At 29.7% G+C, this 19,609-nt stretch overlaps 1 protein-coding gene across 5 annotated transcripts in view; it reads left to right on the forward strand.

Moving 5' to 3' along the window:
• Positions 1-19,609, forward strand: part of LOC107452053 (tyrosine-protein phosphatase Lar) — a 204,009-nt gene that overhangs the window by 121,687 nt on the left and 62,713 nt on the right. For all 5 annotated transcript variants that reach the window (XM_043043655.2, XM_071182029.1, XM_071182030.1 and 2 more), the window contains 3 exons: positions 249-357; positions 14,923-15,207; positions 18,362-18,544. In XM_043043655.2, the coding sequence (XP_042899589.1) occupies positions 279-357; positions 14,923-15,207; positions 18,362-18,544 (547 nt within the window). In that variant the 5' untranslated portion in view covers positions 249-278. The remainder of the gene's footprint in view (positions 1-248; positions 358-14,922; positions 15,208-18,361; positions 18,545-19,609) is intronic.

A 19,609-nucleotide genomic window follows, 5' to 3' on the forward strand; every position in this document is an offset into this window, starting at 1 on the left:
TCGTTATTCACTACGACTCTTATCATTATTAGCCTTCAGTGTAACAAACTTATACCGAAATCCCTCGACATTAATCAGTGAAGTTGGTTGGCGTCTTTTAATTATTCACCTCTAAATTTCTCCGTAACAAACATTCCAACTCCTTTTGCACGGTCAGCAGCATCAAATGCAATGAATTAATTTATCAAGTGTTCTAACTTTCGGAAGGAGCAATAACATTCTATTCTTTCTCTTGTTCTGACCCCTAGGTTCGATTGCCTAAGCACATCTAATCCGAGATGGATCCCTTGTGGTTTCATTTAATAACTACTGCTGCGCTCATCTCTTGTGCCTATGTCGCATGCGATTCTACCGATGGTAAGTACACATGTTTCATTATTCATGTCTTTTGCCTTTGCCACAATATTATATATCCCATCTATCGCCAAATGGAACTGCGCTTGGAATGTTTGGCCATTTTTAATGCATCCAACTGCTGCGAACAGCCAATCTGGGACCACAGACAAAAATTATGGATATTGTTGATGCTGTGAATTCTTGTAATCTTAAAAATAGTAGAATATGCTGCAGATACACTTTATTTCATTTACTTGATCTGTGATTTACTTTATTTCATTTACTTGTTTGGGATCGCGTGAAATTTATGTAATTTGTCCAAGCAAGATAATGTAAATTTTAAGCTTAATATGACATTTTAGCAATGTATTTTTTATCGTAAAACCTGCTTTACTATTTAGAATTATTGAAAAGGTTGAATTTTGTTTTTAATTGATATTGAAAGAGCAAATATGAATTTAAGCAACTTCTGATAAATTTATCATCCAGGAGTAATAATTGCAAAGAGCCAATAAGGACGCTAATAATAATGAATACTGTACCATTCTTATGCTCCCATCTCGTAAAATGTTGTGATTTCTGTTAAATTATTGATAAAGTTATTTATTATTCAGTATTGTTAGCGCGTTTTAATTATATATTTTATATGTATTTATATTCCCATCTCGTAAAATGTTATGATTTCTGTTAAATTATTGACAAAGTTATTTATTATTCAATATTGTTAGCGCGTTTTAATTATATATTTTATATGTCTATGTCTACCTGGTTTCACTACAACTGCGTCAATGATGCTGAAAGCTGAATTTTGTTATAATTCATGTACAGCCATAGTGGCTCAGGGGATAGAGCGTTCACCTTTCAATGAGTTGAACTGGTTTCGAATCCCAGCAATGGCTAGTCGATACGAATTCCACACACGGCTCGCATCAACCCCAGTGCTGGCGTGAAATATCCTCAGTGGTAGACGGATCATGGGTTAGAATCCCCTTTCCGCCAGGATAGCCATTGAATGTTTTCTTGGTTTTCCATGCGGGTTAGTTCCATCAAAATGTCCTTCACGAAGGCAAATTTCTCCCGATACTTGATCCAGGAGTTCCCTTGTCTTCTAGATTGGGTTCAAAATTACAAAGCTGCAGAGTTAATTTGTAGTCGAAAACCCAAACTTGAGTCGACGACGGTTATAAAATAAAATAATTGTTGAAATTAAATCATATTACGCCTAATTTTTCATGAAATCAAACTAGAGTAAAATTATTTGAGTCTTAAGCACCATATTTTGAATCTTGAGAAACATAAAATAATCTTTATCACTGTATATTACACCAAAAATGCAAAACCAAAACTTTTTTGACCAAAGAAAAATTCACATAAATGCCAAATAAATCTTATCAATATTTTTAAATTGTTCTTGTTTTGTTAAAAAAAATGTATGTTTTGAATAAGTCTTTCTAGAAAAATATTTTATAAGCCTATTAATTTTTTTTTTTTTTTTAAATTTCTGAGTTTATTAGCTTTTTGATACTTAAATACACCTAAAATTGATTTTTACTTAAAACCTGCTCATATGTCTTTTTTTTTTAAATCAGATTCGGTTTAGATATTATTGGAATTTTTTTTTCTCTTGACTGGCTTAACAATCGCTAAAATTACCTTTTTTTTTCTTCAGCTTATTGCTTTTACAATCTGAAGTCGTTTCAAAATAATATTTTCGTAGGTTACAATATTTTAATACGAAATACATATGCGCAAAGTGTCACTTTTTTGCTTGGTTGAGAGAAAATTCAATTTCACAACTAGAAAAGTTTTTTTAATATATTTCGCCCTGTTATTTCCAGCACAAATAGAGGAAACCCAAACTTTCCGAACCTCGTCGGGGGAACATTTAACGTATCATTGTTATTTCTTGCATTACGGTGCTATAAAATTTGAAAATATTTGACTGAGATAGAGTGCTCCTACAGCGAGTTCCGCCGTCAGTGGAACGTCATAACTTACATTTTCGCAATTTAAGTTCGTGGAACGCGCTGTTGAAAAGCATTCTGTGCGCTGTCATATATTATGGCGGTGAACCAGGAATTGTCGTCTCGCATTTCTCTGACAGTTCTGAATTCGCAGAGAACCTCGGTTATTTGTTTTGAGCGGACATTGATATTTTCAATTTCTACTCATTTGGTAGTAGTCGTGCACCAGCTCAAAGAATCGTTGTTTTAATTACTTAGAAGTATTATCAATAATTGTTATACTGCATTATTTAATGTAGTAAGTTTAAGTGCCTTGCACTTGAAACAAAGCTATAATTTTAAACTATATATGCCATCCTGTCGTGAAGAATTTTCTGAGCTTTTGAACGGAAAAATTACTTAAATATTTTAAAAGTTATTAATCTTTTTTAAGAATCGACAATTGTGAAGTAGTATTGTAAAAATTTGCTGCAACTGTAATGTAGTTAACCATATCATCGTGTATATTAAGGCATGCTATATGGCATTATGTCTCTAAATTTCTTAGATCTTTTAAATTTTTTAAATTAAACGAAATTTTCTGGCAGACTCTATACAGTAATGTTTTATTGATTTCACGACTTCGCTGTTTTTCGAAACTCTGTCGCCAAGGAAAATTAAAAATAGCCATAGTTTAAGTTCCTTACACTTGAAGCAATGCCATGATTTTAAACTATATTTATATAGTCGTACCGTGAAGACGTATTTGGGTTTTAGAACAGATTAAAACTTATATGTTTTAAAAGTTATTTAACTTTTTAAAGATCGCCAATTTGGTTACATTTTTCCACTTAGATCAAAATTATCAAAATCACTGCCTTATTCTCAGTTTTTGCGCATTATTTTGAGATCAGATAATGCAGCATTGGAGTAAGTTTTTAAATATTAAAAAATTATGCTACAAACGCTTTACATTTTCCCAACACTGTGGCTTTACTCCATATTGACGTTTTGAGACATTTTTCGAATAAGCATAGGGGCTCTGGCTTCAAATAGGATAAACTTGACGTAGCAATCATGAGTAACTGTTACAATTGCAAATTAATGGCAGTTATGAAATAGCATATTAATCGCAACGAAGCATCATTTCATAAGACAACGGAACCTTCGAAAAACAGCCTTAAGAGACCTCTTTCCGGGGTAAATTTTTAAAACACTTTTAGTTCTCTTTATTTAATTTTCACAAATAAACTAATAGTGGATATTTACTCTAGTATCTTTCGATGCGTGTAAAATACAAGGCCTTCACCCAATCGGAATCTGAGATTCAAAACGTGTAGTATTTTATATACACTTCTATTTATATTATTTTTTTTTGGGGGGGGGGGATTAATCCAATACAATTCTGCAACCAACAGTTTTTAATAGGTAATTAAATTGTAAGCAGTTGTTTGCTTTTAGATTTTTGATAAATATCTTTGTTTTGAGACGTGGTGGCTAAGAGATGGCTGGTCGATACGAATTTCGCTCCCGACTCGCACCTACCACAGTGCTGTCGTAAAATATCTAGAGTTGTAAACGGAACATAGGTTAAAGTCCCCTTGCCTTCAGGCTAACCGTGAAGTGTTTTCGTGGATTTCCTCTCCATTTAACACAAATGTGGTTTAGTTCCTTCAAAAAACTCTCGACGAAAGCAAATTTCTCCCAATACTTGATCCAGGTGTTCTCTTGTCTTCTGGATTGGGCTGCCTCTTGGAAGTTACATGGCTGCGAAGTTGAACATTAGTTGTCGTAAACCCAAAATTGCGTCGGCTGTTCAACGACTGTTATAAAATAAGAGAAATATCTTTGATTTTGTGCAATTAACGTAAAAGAATATTTATCATCATCCAAATCGGTTTAAATTAGTTAAAACTGTAATAAAATTAGTTTTTTTTAATTAAATCTAGAAACTAACAAATTTTTAGTTTTAAAAGACTTACTCAAAACCATAAATCGCATAATTTTTTTTTCCCTTCGAAGCTTTTTTGGAAAATTCCATAAAAGTTCTAAAAATGATCGAGCGCTATTTCTCCTTATCAGATAACGCGACACTTTTATTTTCCACCTTTTTTTTAAAAGGTGTTATGCTTTCGAATGCTACTATATTATCAAAAGCTTGGATACAAAAAGGAAAAAAATCAAGAAAACGCAAATCAAAAATGTAATCTAAAATCTAACATGGCGACGATTTATATTTTGATGTATGTGAAGTAAATATTTTTTGGCCTGTAAGCTATATCTAAGACTCTATCAGCTATCAATTAAAAGAATGGAATAGATCGGCTTAGATCTATTTTATTTTCTTGGACTATTGTTTCGATGCAGCGAAGTAGAGGATCGAGTCAAATTCTCTAACCACTGGACTACCACGGCCCATTCAACTATTTTATTTATGTAATGACTGAGCATAGTTTATATTAATTTCAATTTTATACCTTTCAAAATACACACCAAATAAATGCGCAGTTCCACTTTTCTAATTTAAAGAAATACATCTTTTTTTTTTTTGAAAATAGGTTAGATATCCTGAATTACCATGGCTCATCGTTTTGCTGTTTCGTATCTTAAAATTTAACTTTTTCAGAAGCAGCTCCACAATGATATTGCCCAAATGTTACATTAATTTTAATTGCGTTTCTCTACATTAATTTCAATCGAAAAACATACTTTAATGAACATTTCCCAATAAATTTCTAATTCCACATGCCAATTTAAAAGAAATGCATTTTTTTATATTGAAAATAGTAGATTAGATCTTACGAATTAACTTCGCTCTTCATTTTGCAACTTTGTATCTTCAAATTTTAACTTTCCTTTTAGAAGGAGCCCGCAGGAATAATTCTTGACAACTAACTTTTCCGATCGAATATCGGATATCGATCACCCCCTTTCAGCACAAGTGGGCGCTCATCTCGTACGCGATATCGATATATCGCTGTTGACATTTCTGACAGTTTTGCGATATCGAATTTGTCTGTTTAAAAACAATGTGTTTGGAGACTTTTTTTTTATTTGTTTGTTTTCTTCAGCAGCTTATGCATTCTTTCGTTTGTATCATCTATACTTTTCTCTTTTTTTTAATGTTCCGAGTAAACGTTTTTTCATGATTTTATTTTTAAAAAATTAGTCGCTTTTTAAGCTAGTTTATTTTATTTGTCACATTACTCAAAATGGTACTTAAAATTATAACTTTTTAGCAATAGTGATGATAGAAAATAAATGTTAATCTTATTCTCGTAATTATTTCTTCATTTATTGCAAAATAATTAGCGGAACTTTTGCTTAAATAGATTTCTATGATCTTTTATTACTTTTTGATAAAAAGGACTACATTATAATTTTTCTGTATAACATTATGTGTAATTTTTTAAGTGCTATTGCTTTAAAAAAAATTATTTGACTGAATATTTTTCTTGCTACATTCGGCTTCTAAGATAGTTTTTTCCTTCTATCGTTAATATTTTTAAACATATTTACAACAAATCTTGCATTAAGACTGTTCTGTTGTATGCTTTTTTCTATAAATGAGACTTTTATCCTTGATCTATGCCACATTTTTGTTATAAAGGAGTCAAAGATATTCTTCTCAAATTCGGAGCAATTATCAATTAAAAAGTTATTCTTTGTTTTCTTTAATTTTGTTCAAATGTTTTTCTTTTACTATTCAGAAATCTGACTATGAAACTGTTGTACTGTTGAAACAATGTACAATGAACTGTCGTGTAAGAAATTAATTTTTGATTTTTTGTTAAGCAAAAATTTTGAATAAAAACAAAAATTCAAAACTTCTGAAGTCAAGAAAAGCTATGGGCATTCACCATAAAGAGATTTACTTTAACTGTAAATTTTGCACATAAAAACGTGGTTGCTAAAGAACTGTAGATTTTTTAAAAATTCAATGAAACTGAATTGAAACAAAATACAAATTTCTATATTTCCGACAAATCAATGTCATTGAGATGTTTTCGGAAGATCTTCAGATTCAATTAAGTAAAACATTTCAATTAAACTAGTGATAAATTCAATTAATTTTCAATTGTATGATAAAATTCAATTTAGAAATAATGCGAGTGATGAATTATCACTAAATAATTTTAAAAAATTCGAATTGTCTACGTATCATCTGCATTGTTTTATAGAGTCCTGAAAACCTGCGAATGCGAAACATTAATTCATTATTTTCATCATAAAACTTATACTATAAGTTGAAGGGAATTTTTATTAACTTGAAGGTTAGATAGAAATAGTTTAGAACTAGAAAATCTAGTTTTTGTGGGATGGATGTGGATTATTTTTAGTGAAAAAAAAAGTTTGTCGGGTGGTTCTGGTATTAAATTTCTTTGTTTGCAAATTTTTTTGTGATGTTTTACTTGGAATCATAGTTTGTACTTGCTTATATTATGAAAATTCTATGGTAATTTTTTTTTTCATTGCTAAGTTGGAATTAAATTCAGAATCTTGCTAAAGCGAAAGAAAAATTTTGTTTCATTAAAAATAATTTAAAATTTATACAGTAATTTCATGTTTTCTTTCAGAAGAGTTCAGTTTTAAAAGAGTTTTTATGGGGGGGGAGTGTATTTTTCATTTAAAATGAAAAAGATACAAAAGAACCCATGTAAACCATAAACCCATACCAATCCTGATAATGTTACGAAATCAAATTGGACTAAATTGATCCTTCTGAAAAAATTAAATTATTTATGTCATGCCGAGAGAAATTTTTTCCTGTTACATGAACCAATCAATGCAAATTTTTCTTTCTCAGAATTAAATTCACAGAGAATTAAGTACAAATTTATTGTTATTTTTAAACATTAACAGTATATTTAGCTAAATTTGGGACAACAAAAAGGCATCTAATTTGCAGGGGGGAAAAAATTGTATTACTGAAGTGTTATGCATTGTAATAGGGCAGTATTGTTTTCTATATGTGCCGAATCCTTTTCTGCCTATGTTCTTATGGCACCCAAAGAATAACTCTATTTTTCCATAAACTCTACAGATAATGATGAATGATGTAGTTAAAACAAACTAAGGTTTGCAAAGAATTTAAAACATTGTTTGTGAATATTTTATCCCTAACAGCAATACTAACCTTAGAAACGTTGAAATAAAATGAATTATCTCTGTAGTGTTTTAATATCTTTATAAGAGTGTTAGCAAACTTAACTAAACTCAGTGGCGCATCAGCCCATGAAGGCTCTAGGCCTACTATGCCCATTTCAGTTTTCTGACCTTATGTTCTGGGGTGCAGGAGCAGACGTTTATGACGGGTGGTCAATCGAGTTTTCGGTTTTAGCTTAGTTTAGCTAAGCGAGCCAGTTTCTAGTCTCCAACCATGCTTGGCGCTTATTTTATCGACTCACTGAAGGGATAAGAGACTGAGTCAACCTTACCCGGTCCAAGGATAGAACTCCGAACCTGTTGCAAGAAGGCGCAAGTGCTACCATTCAGCCAAATGGCGTCATAGAGTATTAATACCAATATAGTTATGTAGGGTACCAGTTTTGGTAATTGTGTAAGAAACTACATTTTTAATAATTCAAACAAAGTATGTTTTATTCCAAAAGAAGTTGAATTTAATTTATTATAGTTCGCCTAAGCCATAATTCCAACAGCTAGCTATAAAAATTTACATTGCAACAATATTTATGTAGAGAAAATATCTGATTTATAAATGTCGTTTTATGTTGGAAAAGAATGTGTTAGAATTCAAGTTAAACTTTTATTAAAAGTTATATGTTAATTATTATTTAATTGATTGATGTATTTTATCGGATTAACTAAGACAATTGTAACCCACCGAAGAACAATTAGTATGTCTCACTTCGATGTTACAATTGAAATTTCAAACTGTAGCAATGAAACAAAATTTGGTCAAATGATTTTTTTAACATACCTTTTGTAAAAGTATCACCTCACCTTACTATGTTGATTGTGTATAGTGTTCCTGTTTCATTAATTATCAGTGTTGTTTTCAGATTTCTCTCACAGAGAGTACGTCAAATATTTAACAAGTAAGTGGGTTCAGTGATTAGGGCACATAATTTTAAATCATTTGCTTAACATTCAGACTCTGCACTGAACTCAATCACTTAATGCATTTAACGAAAATTATTTCACTTAACATGCATTTCGAAAAGTAGAATGTTGCATTCGTGCCTTCTTCTTATTCTACCTTTTTTATGATTTATCCCATTCACTTTTTGGAAAATATTTATCATCAAATCTACGTACACATATTTTAATTCAAGCTTCTGAAATTTTGCTACAAATAAAGCTTGCTTATAATGTTTTGTTTTATGTGCATCCATGGCATTTTTCACTACTATTTTTCAAAATCCCTTATGTGCATCTAACTATGTATGTTATCGTCAATGTGTGAAATACTCATATTCTGCACAAATGCTTAATCCTTTTTTTAAAATGCGGAGCTTTTATATTATGTATGAAATATGAGAATTGCTATATAAGGGAAAGTTGGGCAAAACCATGTCCTGAAGATTCATTTTTTCAGAATGTCTAAAAAGATTCGAAAAAATTGTTTCTTTTATCCCTCGGTGACCTTGAAGAGAAAGTTCTTTCCTCCCAGTTTCAGTGTGGGTGGCAAGTAGTTTCAAATAAAAGAGCAGGCTTCTAATAAAATTTTTAAAAAATTTAATTTTTGAACACGCTATTTGTTATATGCTATAAACGAAACTAATACAATTGCTGATCCTAAGCCTGGAACTAGTGTAAAGGGAAGTTACTTGAAAACACTCTCATAGCCGTTTTTAAAAGTTGTTCCATTATCGGATTTTTCGTTATCTGGATCAGCTTTTGTCCTGAGCGGACCTTTGACACTGTCTTTCATTCATCTCTAAATAAGACACTGACTGTTTGCAAATAGTATCATTTGATTTTTGATAGATGGCAACAATAGTTTAGTCAAAAGTACCCGGTCTCTGTACTTTACCTAGTCATTGTATAGAATGCCTGTAGGTTTTTCATTTGCCATTCTATTCTATGACTAGGCAATGTGCAAAGCGTGTATCGTTCCATACTTGGTCTGTAAGTCATCAGTCATTTATTATCGAATGCCTAAACAATGTGTGAAATATTTATCATTTCATGAAATGACTGAGAAATACAATGACTTTGTAGAATACTGGATTTCACACAATGACAGCAATATACACAATTCAAAACCTCCTTAACACTGTTCTTGTTATAAATGGCACACTATCCTGATATTTTTCACTCATTACTAACTAAGAAATACAATGATGGTAACACATACAGTAGAAAACCTCTTGAGCACCATCCTTGTTATAAATTTCACACTATCCTGATATTTTACACTTATTACAAATGTTTTTATTATATTTAAATATTTTTTAAGAGAACTTTTTTTTATTTCTCCTATGCTTAATCATAATAAGTTAAAAAGGAATTTTGTAATAAAGTATTTTACAACAATGTCCCCAGGACGCTATTTCGTCGACTAGCAAGTAGCAAATTGTTAGTTTTTTTTTTCTTTTAAGTACTAGTTATAGAAAGAAGCCATAACAAAGATTACTAGTAACTTCTAATAGTCTGGATTTTTGATCGTTTTTCTTTTTTCACTTGATTTTTCGAACTCCGGTATTTTTAATACCATGTTAATACGACACGTGAATATCAAATTCGAGTAATAATTTTTTCACGTACTCAATTCGCGATGATCTCGTCGTAAATCAACTTAGTCTTGCGACGGTAACAGCATAGTTTTTTAGATTTCGACTTTGGAATTTCAAATTTGAGTAATCACTTTTTGATGTGCTTCATTCGCGACTACTCCATCATTTTTCGGCAATCATCTTTCGTTTTTAAGGTCTTTTTGACATGGATTTTTAAATAATGATATTTTTAATATGATGATATCACAACACGAATTTCAAATTTGACTAATCACTTTTTGGTGCAAGCTTGCCATTGTAAATCAACGTTGTTTTCTGCTCTTTCTCCGGGCAGTTGTTACAGTTGATTGTCTTTCTTCCGACCTAGCAATTTTTACATCGTTTTTAAAATCTCGATATTTTAAATACGATATTATAACTACGTATTCGGATCGCACATTTGAATACTTTAAAATTCATACGAGTATAAATATTTAGCATTCAGTAATCATTTTATTGAAATAACTCATACAGCAATGATTATTGTTGAATTATTTGTGCGACACAGCTTGTATGAACCCTGATTTTACTAATAGTATTTTAGCACTAGAAAGCTTAAGCACTAATTTTGATAAATGAAATCATGCCGAGAATATACCTGATTGTGCTCTTAATGTTTTAAATAAAAGACCATCTTATTGTATCAATCAAAATAAAAAATATTTTTTCATACAATTTTCAGTACATTGTTTTGTTAAAATCCATATTAATCAATTTCAAAAACATATATAATGTGTATCAAAAGTTTTTAAATATTAAATCATTTAAAGCCTTACTGTTGGTCTGACTTAATTACTGTTGATATAGCTTATAAATTATTGTTGGTTTAATTTGCAAATAATTGCTGGTCTATTAAAAAAAAAGTAAAGAACGAAAGAAAGAGCAGCAATTCCAGCTCGAAACATTCGAATACGAACCTCAAAAATCCGGTCTCCTCAATAGTTTTGCTAAGTCCGGATTTTAGATATTTTACTGAGGTTAATAGAGATGTCGAAATTACAAGCTTAAAATTATGAAAAATACGAGATTCCATCATAAAATCAGATGGTCTATTTCTCTTATTTCGGCAATTATTCTATGAATTTCTGCATGATTTGTCAAATCTCAATAATTTAATGTTGTACTAGAACCACCTAATATTTTTCTTTTCTCGATGTAATCAAATTTCGACAATTAAATCGTAAATTCACTTAGTTTTGTCGTTCGTCTTTTCAGCAGTTATCACGACTCATTTTTACGTGGTTTTAAAAATCCCGTGTATTTTTAATAAACATCCGCGAATTTCGAATAGCGCATTTCAGTAATCAGTTTTTGATGCGTCCGATTTCTTCATTAATTCGTTTTCTTTATCAATCGTTTTCCAGCAGCTCTTGTAATGGATTTCCATTGAGTTTTTAAAATGCTTATATTTTTATTATGAAATTGTTACTAAGCATGATTTTCGAAATGCGCATTTAAGTACTTAGTTATTTACGTGATTACGTATTGCGGTCTTTTTCTCCAAGAAGCGTGTTTTATCATTGTTTGATAAAAATATTTTTTAATGTTTAAAATTTTCTAAAGTTATTTGCTTTATATTGCATAGAATTTGGAATCAAAGTAGTATTCTACTTTACGATACGATAGTATTATGATGCGGGCATTTTAGTAGCTCCCCGAGCTTTACGGAACTTTCTGGATTTTTAGAAGTTCGGATTTTCGAGGTCTTTCTAGTAGCAAAAAACATGTCTTTCTATGTGTGAAAATTCCTATTTTACTATATTATTAAATCTGTGATTTGAAATCGACTTAGTGAAACTCTGACTACTTAAAGAGTCCTAAAAAGTTCAAAATACCCAAAGTTTGACTGCTAAAAATTAAATATGGTAATTATTAAGGTGTTGATTAATTGCTATAAGATTATTTTTTCAAACTAAATGGACCTAGAATATTTGGATTGGATATTACAGTAGGAATGTTTCTGAATTGCCTCTTCTTCTTTTTTTCTTCATTTTTTTAAAAATTAATTAATGATACTTTACTCGGATTTTTGCAATTTCCTTTGGCTGATTATCTGCATTAGAAAAAGGTTTCCTCTAACAATGAAAATAATGTGCAAGGAAATTATGTATAAACTTACCTTGAGACCATAGCACCAAAAGCGTTCAGAATGTTTTACTTTATTTTTTCAGAAAGTTTTAATAAACCCTTTGTTGGATTTTGTCTAAATATTTTCACATGGCTGCTTTAGTAAGAGGAAATGTTGTTTCCTAGAGATTTGAAATTCCCAAAATTTTGTTTTTCACTCAATGAAAATACATTTTTATTGTGTATTATGAATATGTATGACTCTTCTTTGAATGCATGAAATTATAGATAAACTTAAAAATGTCTATTTTCTGTTTGTTTGTAGAATATAATTCTTAAAATATGTTTTTTTTTATCAAAAATTTAAAATGATACATTATATTATTTTTTTCTATAACATAACTAGCTCCTTTTAAAACTAAACACAAATATAAAAAAATTAAAATAGAATATAGTGGGATTTTCTTCAGAAAAGTATTTTTTTTCCCTTGCAGATAACATTTCCCTTTTAAAAAAAATTTAAGTGGATCATTTTTGTTGAATATTATTATTTTTTTTTTTTTTTTTTTTGCTTNTTTTTTTTTTTTTTTTTGAAGTGGATTCATTTTATTTGACTTGTTGGTACTTTTAAACCCTAGAAGCGTGTTTTTTTTTATCACTGTTTAATATTTTTATTATTGTTTGATAAAAAAAAAAATTTTAATGTGTAAAATTTGATAGTAAAGTTTTTTACTTTGTGTTGCACAGAATTTGGAATGAATGTAGCATTCTACTTTCAAATTTTATAACAAAATTACATTTTTGCCAAAATAATTATCCTTTTTGTCTTTTTCTTTTTAGCTATGTGCAAACGAGTGATTAAAAAATATATTGCTTTTCTATCTTAAATCGCTTTATAAGATAACTATATTTAACTCTAAATCTTATTGCGTTTTTACAGTTTTAACTTGCAATAAGTTGCACATACAAATGAATAAATGTATTTTATTTCAAAATATTAGCATATAAAAATTTCATGTTTGAGTGCCACTATTTTTAACATTATGTGAAAGCATATATATTGTAAAATTTTTTGTAAATATTATTATTTTTGAAAAATGTTTTATTGTTAAATTATTATCAGAAAAATCTTTTTTCTGCAAATATTATTTTTCAATTTTCTCATAATATAAAACAAATGTTCTAACTTCTTTGGTAATTCAAATTTTCTAATTGTTAGTAATTGTTTGTATTAGCACGTTTTTCACTTTAATTTTTTTTTTAATGACACTTCTGAGATGCTCAGCAAAATACGACAAATTTTGAGATAAATGTATGAAAATGAACTCCTGTCTTCTTGTAATGTAGTGGTTCCCAATTTTTCTAAGCTATGGAACTGTAAATGATCGATCTGTTTTAGCCGGTACCCCAGAATTTATTATAAATCCTGAACACATAACCAATGAAACAGAATTAATTATTTTGAAAAGATTTATGTTACTTAAGTAGTCGTAAAATTTTTTCCCTTCTTAAACATTTATCTAGCATTTTATTCCATTAAATATTTATTAGTATTTCATACTTATTTCATTTCACATTTATTTAATTTACCAGATATTTTATATTTATTTCATTAAAATAACCGAAGCATTAAATAAATTGTTGATTGTTAACTTATTATTGGTTTTAAAATAGTCCTTGTGATGTGTGTGTGTTGAAAAGGTGTTACACAGAACCCAAGGGTTCCGTGGAATACCTTTTGGGAACCACTACTGTAATGTATGAAAACTAATTTTCCATACGCTGGAATACAAATGAATTAAGATGTGTCAAAAGTCCTATATTCCTTTTAAATTTCTCTTATTTGAAACTGAATTTATTCCTAAGAGCCCATACCACGGGAAGAAACCTTTTGTTGAAAATTCTTTTTCTATAGCTATTTTAAAATTTATAGTATAGAAAAAAATGAGTTCAAACAAACCTGAAATAAGCCATGAAGTTTTAAATGGTGAAAAGGAATTTTTAAAATATCCCAAAAATTCTGAGATATATATTCTATAATAATTTGTAACTTATAATTATTCCAATAGATGAAGATAACTTATAATTATTCCAATATTTTTTTTGCTGTTACTTTTGTTGTAATTTATTTACGTCGCACTAGAGCTGCTTAAAGGTGACGATTTGGGAAGCATTCCTGAGGATGATCCGAAGACATGCCATCACAATTTTGATCCTCTGCAGAGGGGATGGCACCCCCGCTTCGGTAGACCGACGAGCTGCACTCGAAGTGGAGCACTTTGCAGTAAAAGAGTTTAACGAGGGCCAATACCGCACACCCTCGGTCCCATTGCAGGTTGATCAAAGTGAACACCCACTGTGTACTAACAGCAGCCAGTGATGCTTAACTTCGGTGATCTGCTGGGAACCATGTCTTAACGATCAGTCCACTGCTGGACCAATTGGAGATGTATCTAATAAGAAGTTACAAGCTGCAAGCTGCATTTCGATGTTTTGAAATTTTTTCAGCAATTGAAACTTCATGTCTTACTCTAGGTTGGTTTGCTGGAATTCACTTTTTTTTTCTTTTAAATTTGTAATAAAGGAAAAAGAGAATTTGGGACGAAAAGTTTATCCTGTGGTATGGTGTCCTCATAATCATATGACATACATGCAACTCAAAATTGGTAGATTAAGATCTGAGTGCCACATTTATTGTATAATTATTTGTAGATGTTTAACACCAAAGTTACCTGTCGTCATGATTTGAAATATAATTTTCATGTTAAATTATCTTAGTTGCATCATTGCTTTTAATTTTCATCATGACGCAGAATTAATGATGTCTAAATTTGCAGATCCGCCTCGCATAGAAACATTTCCTCAAGACCAGACTGTTGCCAGTGGTGGCATTGCAGTGTTTGTTTGCACTGCCATTGGAAACCCAAATCCTCAAATTGAATGGCGAAAGAATGGCAAGAGAGTAACAACCCAAAGATATGCAGCTATAGATATGCCCAATGGCTCAGTGCTTAGAATTGAACCTGTCAGAGCTGGCAGAGATGACGCCACCTATGAATGTGTTGCTGAAAATGGTGTTGGGGAACCTGTAAGAGCATTGGCTGACCTCATTGTGCTACCGGGTAAGTGAAAGAATGTTAGACATTTAAAAAAGTTTTCTTTAAAAATAAAAAAACAGAGTACTTACTAAATAATAAAGCCTTCAATTTTAAGGACTTTATTTCAAAAAATGGTTATTTTTATTATGAAAGGCTGTTTAATCTTAGAAAAACATTTAGAATTTCACAAATTTTAAATTTAGCAAATTAGTATGTGTTCATCAAAAGTTAAAGAATTTACTTTCTTATTTCAGGGTGTTTTTTGAAGTTCTTTTGGCGAAAAAAATATAAAAAGCCTCACTTTTTGTGTGTTAATCTTGAAGCAAGGCCTTAATTTTAAACTTTTTTCTTCAGCTTAATATACTGAACTTTAACTGTTGTGGCCGTACGCCATTAAGGCAAACGGAATTGCGCCTCTTTTTGTTTTCCAGTGGAGCCGTCTTATGTCCAAGAATTTGGTTTCTACCACACACATTCGTCATAGCCCGTTTATAGGGCGGACCCATTCATGCATCCAAAGATCGTAATTTAGATCTTAACCAGAATGATCAATCTCTAATTCAGTACCCTTACATGCATAATTTGTTATGGAAACAGGGAGGACTAGCAGATTTAAGATGCACCAGTCACCATTTACCACGCGGGGAGTTTTCGGCCTGCGGGGATCAAACTCACGACCTCTTGAACATGCGTCCAGTGCCCTACCAATCAGGTTATCCCAGCCCTGAACTTGAAATGAGCAGCAGTTATAAACATTAAAAATTTATTTAAAACTTTTTTGTAAAAAAATATTTGATTTTAATATTTTTTTTTATTTGTTATTTCAATAAAACAAGAATGGTTCATTTAATATGCACAGTTTTTTTTTTAAACTCTAGTTTGGAGTTTGTCTCCAAATGTTTGTAAAAGTGTTCCCCTAACTTTCATTCGAACAACTGAGACTATCATGTCTGAGCATGAACTGGCTTTAACTGATACAGATTTGTGAATGATTATATCTTTTAATAACAAAAGGTAATCTGCTTTTCCATGACATGCCAATTAATTATAAGCCAATGAAAATTTTAGCACCATAGATTTTCCAAATCAAGTTTTCTGAATGCAACAATAAAGAAAAACTGGTTCCCTTCTTCTGCTAAAGTGTTAAATATTTAATTTGTTAAAATCATATACTAATAAGTACTTTTTTTTATCTTGTGATATAATAAAAAAAATTAAATCCATATTGAAATTTATTCTAAGACTCCTAAATTATTAATATACAATATTGCAAAATTAATAGATTGCTTAATGTACTTGAATGTAATTAGAATATAAGCATGCACCTAATTATTTAAATTCATATTGATAAATGAATGAAAAAATAAAATAACTTGTTTTTATTCATATACTATAGAAACCTGATATCATTTTTACTCTTAATGAATTTTGGTGAAAATTGAAAAGTCTAATTTCTTGAGTTATGAATAATCTTATAAATGTTTAAACACTTGCAAGCAAATTGCACTAGTGTTTATGAACACTAAAAAAAATATTAACAAGTTATGGAGTTCTTAAAATATTAGTAAATCATAAGAAAAACTATTTTATAATTATTACGGATATTGTTCATGAAACATGAATAATATAAATAAAATAATTTCAGTTATTTAAGAAATAGAAACACTTCCTGTTTATTTTTTATAAAGATATACATGTATGCAAGCTAAATTATGATACACAGCAATGCAAATCATACTTTATTGTAGTTTTTTACGTTTTTGAATTGTAAATGTACAACAATTGTAAATTGTCCTTTTATTCTTTTGCGAGTATCTGAATCATCTGTGGTAAATAAATAAAATTTTATATGAATTTTATCCTGTACAAAATCATTATAATGCAAACCTTGAAATCTGAGACTTGATGTTTAATGAAATTTTGTATTCTCTAGATCATTTCATCCATCGTTACATTTACCTACTAAATATGGCAGCATTAGACTGAAACAAAGCAATTTTGAAATGCTTTTATATAATTTTTAAACACAAATATATTTAAAAACACGAAATATACATTTAAGTATTCATAACTTACAGAAATAAAAATTAACTTTCTTCTGCATTAGAACTAATAATAAACAAATTAATCAATTTTTGTTTGCTAAGCTTTTGAAATTTTGGCCTCTTAGATGTAATAATTAATTTAGTAATTAAAAAATAACGTTATAAGTTGATAGTTCATGCACAGTTATAGAAATTGTTTAGACCCACAAAGCTACTGTGATTTATGGAGAATTACAGTTTTTAGAATTGCATTATATAGATCTTCTACGTATAACCAAACAAACACATCAAATTGTACAACCCAAAGGAAGAAAGAATTTATGTGATTCTCACTGCAAAATTTCTTTTAGCTGATAATGTTTATGAACAAAATACTAATTAAATATCTATAAAGCATAATTACAATGTATGTGATCAATATAAAATGTTAGCAATAGTATAGATCTAGGGTGGCGAACCTTTGTACTCCAACGTGCCATTTTTTTCTAAAAAATTGTTTAATGAGATCATAGACGTGCCGTCAAATAATTTTGACTTCGTGATTATTGGGAAAATAATAATACTAAATGCTATCAACTCAAAACTTTTTATTTACATTGAAAAAAAAAACATTTTGCAATGTCTCAGTTATACGCGTTATTCAACTTAAAGTAACATCAGTGTGACTTCTGTTGTTGTAGATTAGATGACAAATAACTTAGATTAGGTTGTAAGATGTTAGTTTAAGCAGAATTGTTAATTTTTTTGTTAGTTATTTATTGTTATCTTGTTTTTTATGGTTATTAGTTCTTTTTTTAGCATTAATTGTTAATTTTTTTATTAATAATTGTTTATTATTTTGTGTGTTTTTTGTGAATTTTAATTTAATTGTTAAATATGCTTCATAGTGTAATAACATTTGCGTAATAACAATTCATAGTGTAATAACAAATGTGATCGGTGGTGTGCCCAAAATATTGTGTCGGGTGCCATAAATGGCATGCGTGCCATTGGTTCACCATCCCTGGTATAGATAGATATTTATTTATAGTGCTCAATGTTTTTTGTATTCAAATTATTATTTTTTCCTTTCAAAAATGATTTTTAAAAATAATTATTTTTATATAATTCTTAATGCAACCTTCTTATTGCAGAGAATGCTTTACCGCCTGGATTTCCCACTTTTGTTCGGCAGCCCAACATGCAAGGCATTGAAAAGGGCCGAAGTGCTCTTCTCCCATGCCAGGCAGAGGGTGATCCAGAACCCAATATCAGGTGGTTAAAAAACATGATACCCTTGGATATGACAATACCTCGATACTCTTTGGTACAAGGATGTAAGTCCCCTACAACTTTCTATTATTTTAAACAGTCTAAGATACCCATTTAAAATTGAATTGAAATGATGTATAAGTGGTTTCAAAGAAAATGATACCCTAGATATACCTCGATATTCTTTGGTACAAGGATGTAAGTTTCTACAACCTTTTATTGATTTAAGCATAATGCAGTCTAAGATACCCATTTAAAATTGAATTGAAATGATGTATGGTTTTAAAAAAAATTATACCCTAGATATACCTCGATATTCTTTGGTACAATTATGTAAGTTCCTACAACCTTTTATTTATTTAAGCATAATGTAGTCTAAGATACCCATTTAAAATTGAATTGAAATGATGTATAAGTGGTTTAAAAAAAATGATACCCTAGATATACCTCAATATTCTTTGGTACAATTATGTAAGTTCCTACAATCTTTTATTGATATAAGCATAATGTAGTCTAAGATACACATTTAAAATTGAATTGAAATGATGTATAAGTGGTTTTAAAAAAAAAATGATACCCTAGATGTACCTCGATATTCTTTGGTACAAGGATGTGAGTTCCCACAATCTTTTATTGATTTAAGCATAATGTAATCTAAGATACACATTTAAAATTGAATTGAAATATTGTAGCATGTGATTAAAAAAAACACGATACCCTTATATATGTTTAACGAATATGCTTTGATTATCCTGCTTTATTGATTTTTCATTAATTGAATGTACCTTACCATTATTTTTGTTTACCTTTTTCTTTTATGTTTGACTTCAATATTCATCTAAATTCATTTCTATTAACTTTAGAATAATTCCACCATTTACAAATGTCATATTTGCAGCCTTTAAAAGCATACAACTCCGTTTAAAAAAATTGTACAATTCTAATAATTTTTGTAAAAAAAGTCTCAGTCTCATTTACTCTCGCTCCAACTTTTAGTAATTTTTTACATAAAAAAATTTAAAAATTTTAAACTAAGTGTTACATATGTGACACAATATATTACACCCATAACACTTAATTTTTAATTTCAAAAAATTTTAACTTTTAAAGGTTTTTAAAAATTGGAGTAA

The sequence above is a fragment of the Parasteatoda tepidariorum genome, chromosome 6, assembly GCF_043381705.1.
Source record: "Parasteatoda tepidariorum isolate YZ-2023 chromosome 6, CAS_Ptep_4.0, whole genome shotgun sequence".
Taxonomy (NCBI): Eukaryota; Metazoa; Arthropoda; class Arachnida; order Araneae; family Theridiidae; genus Parasteatoda; species Parasteatoda tepidariorum.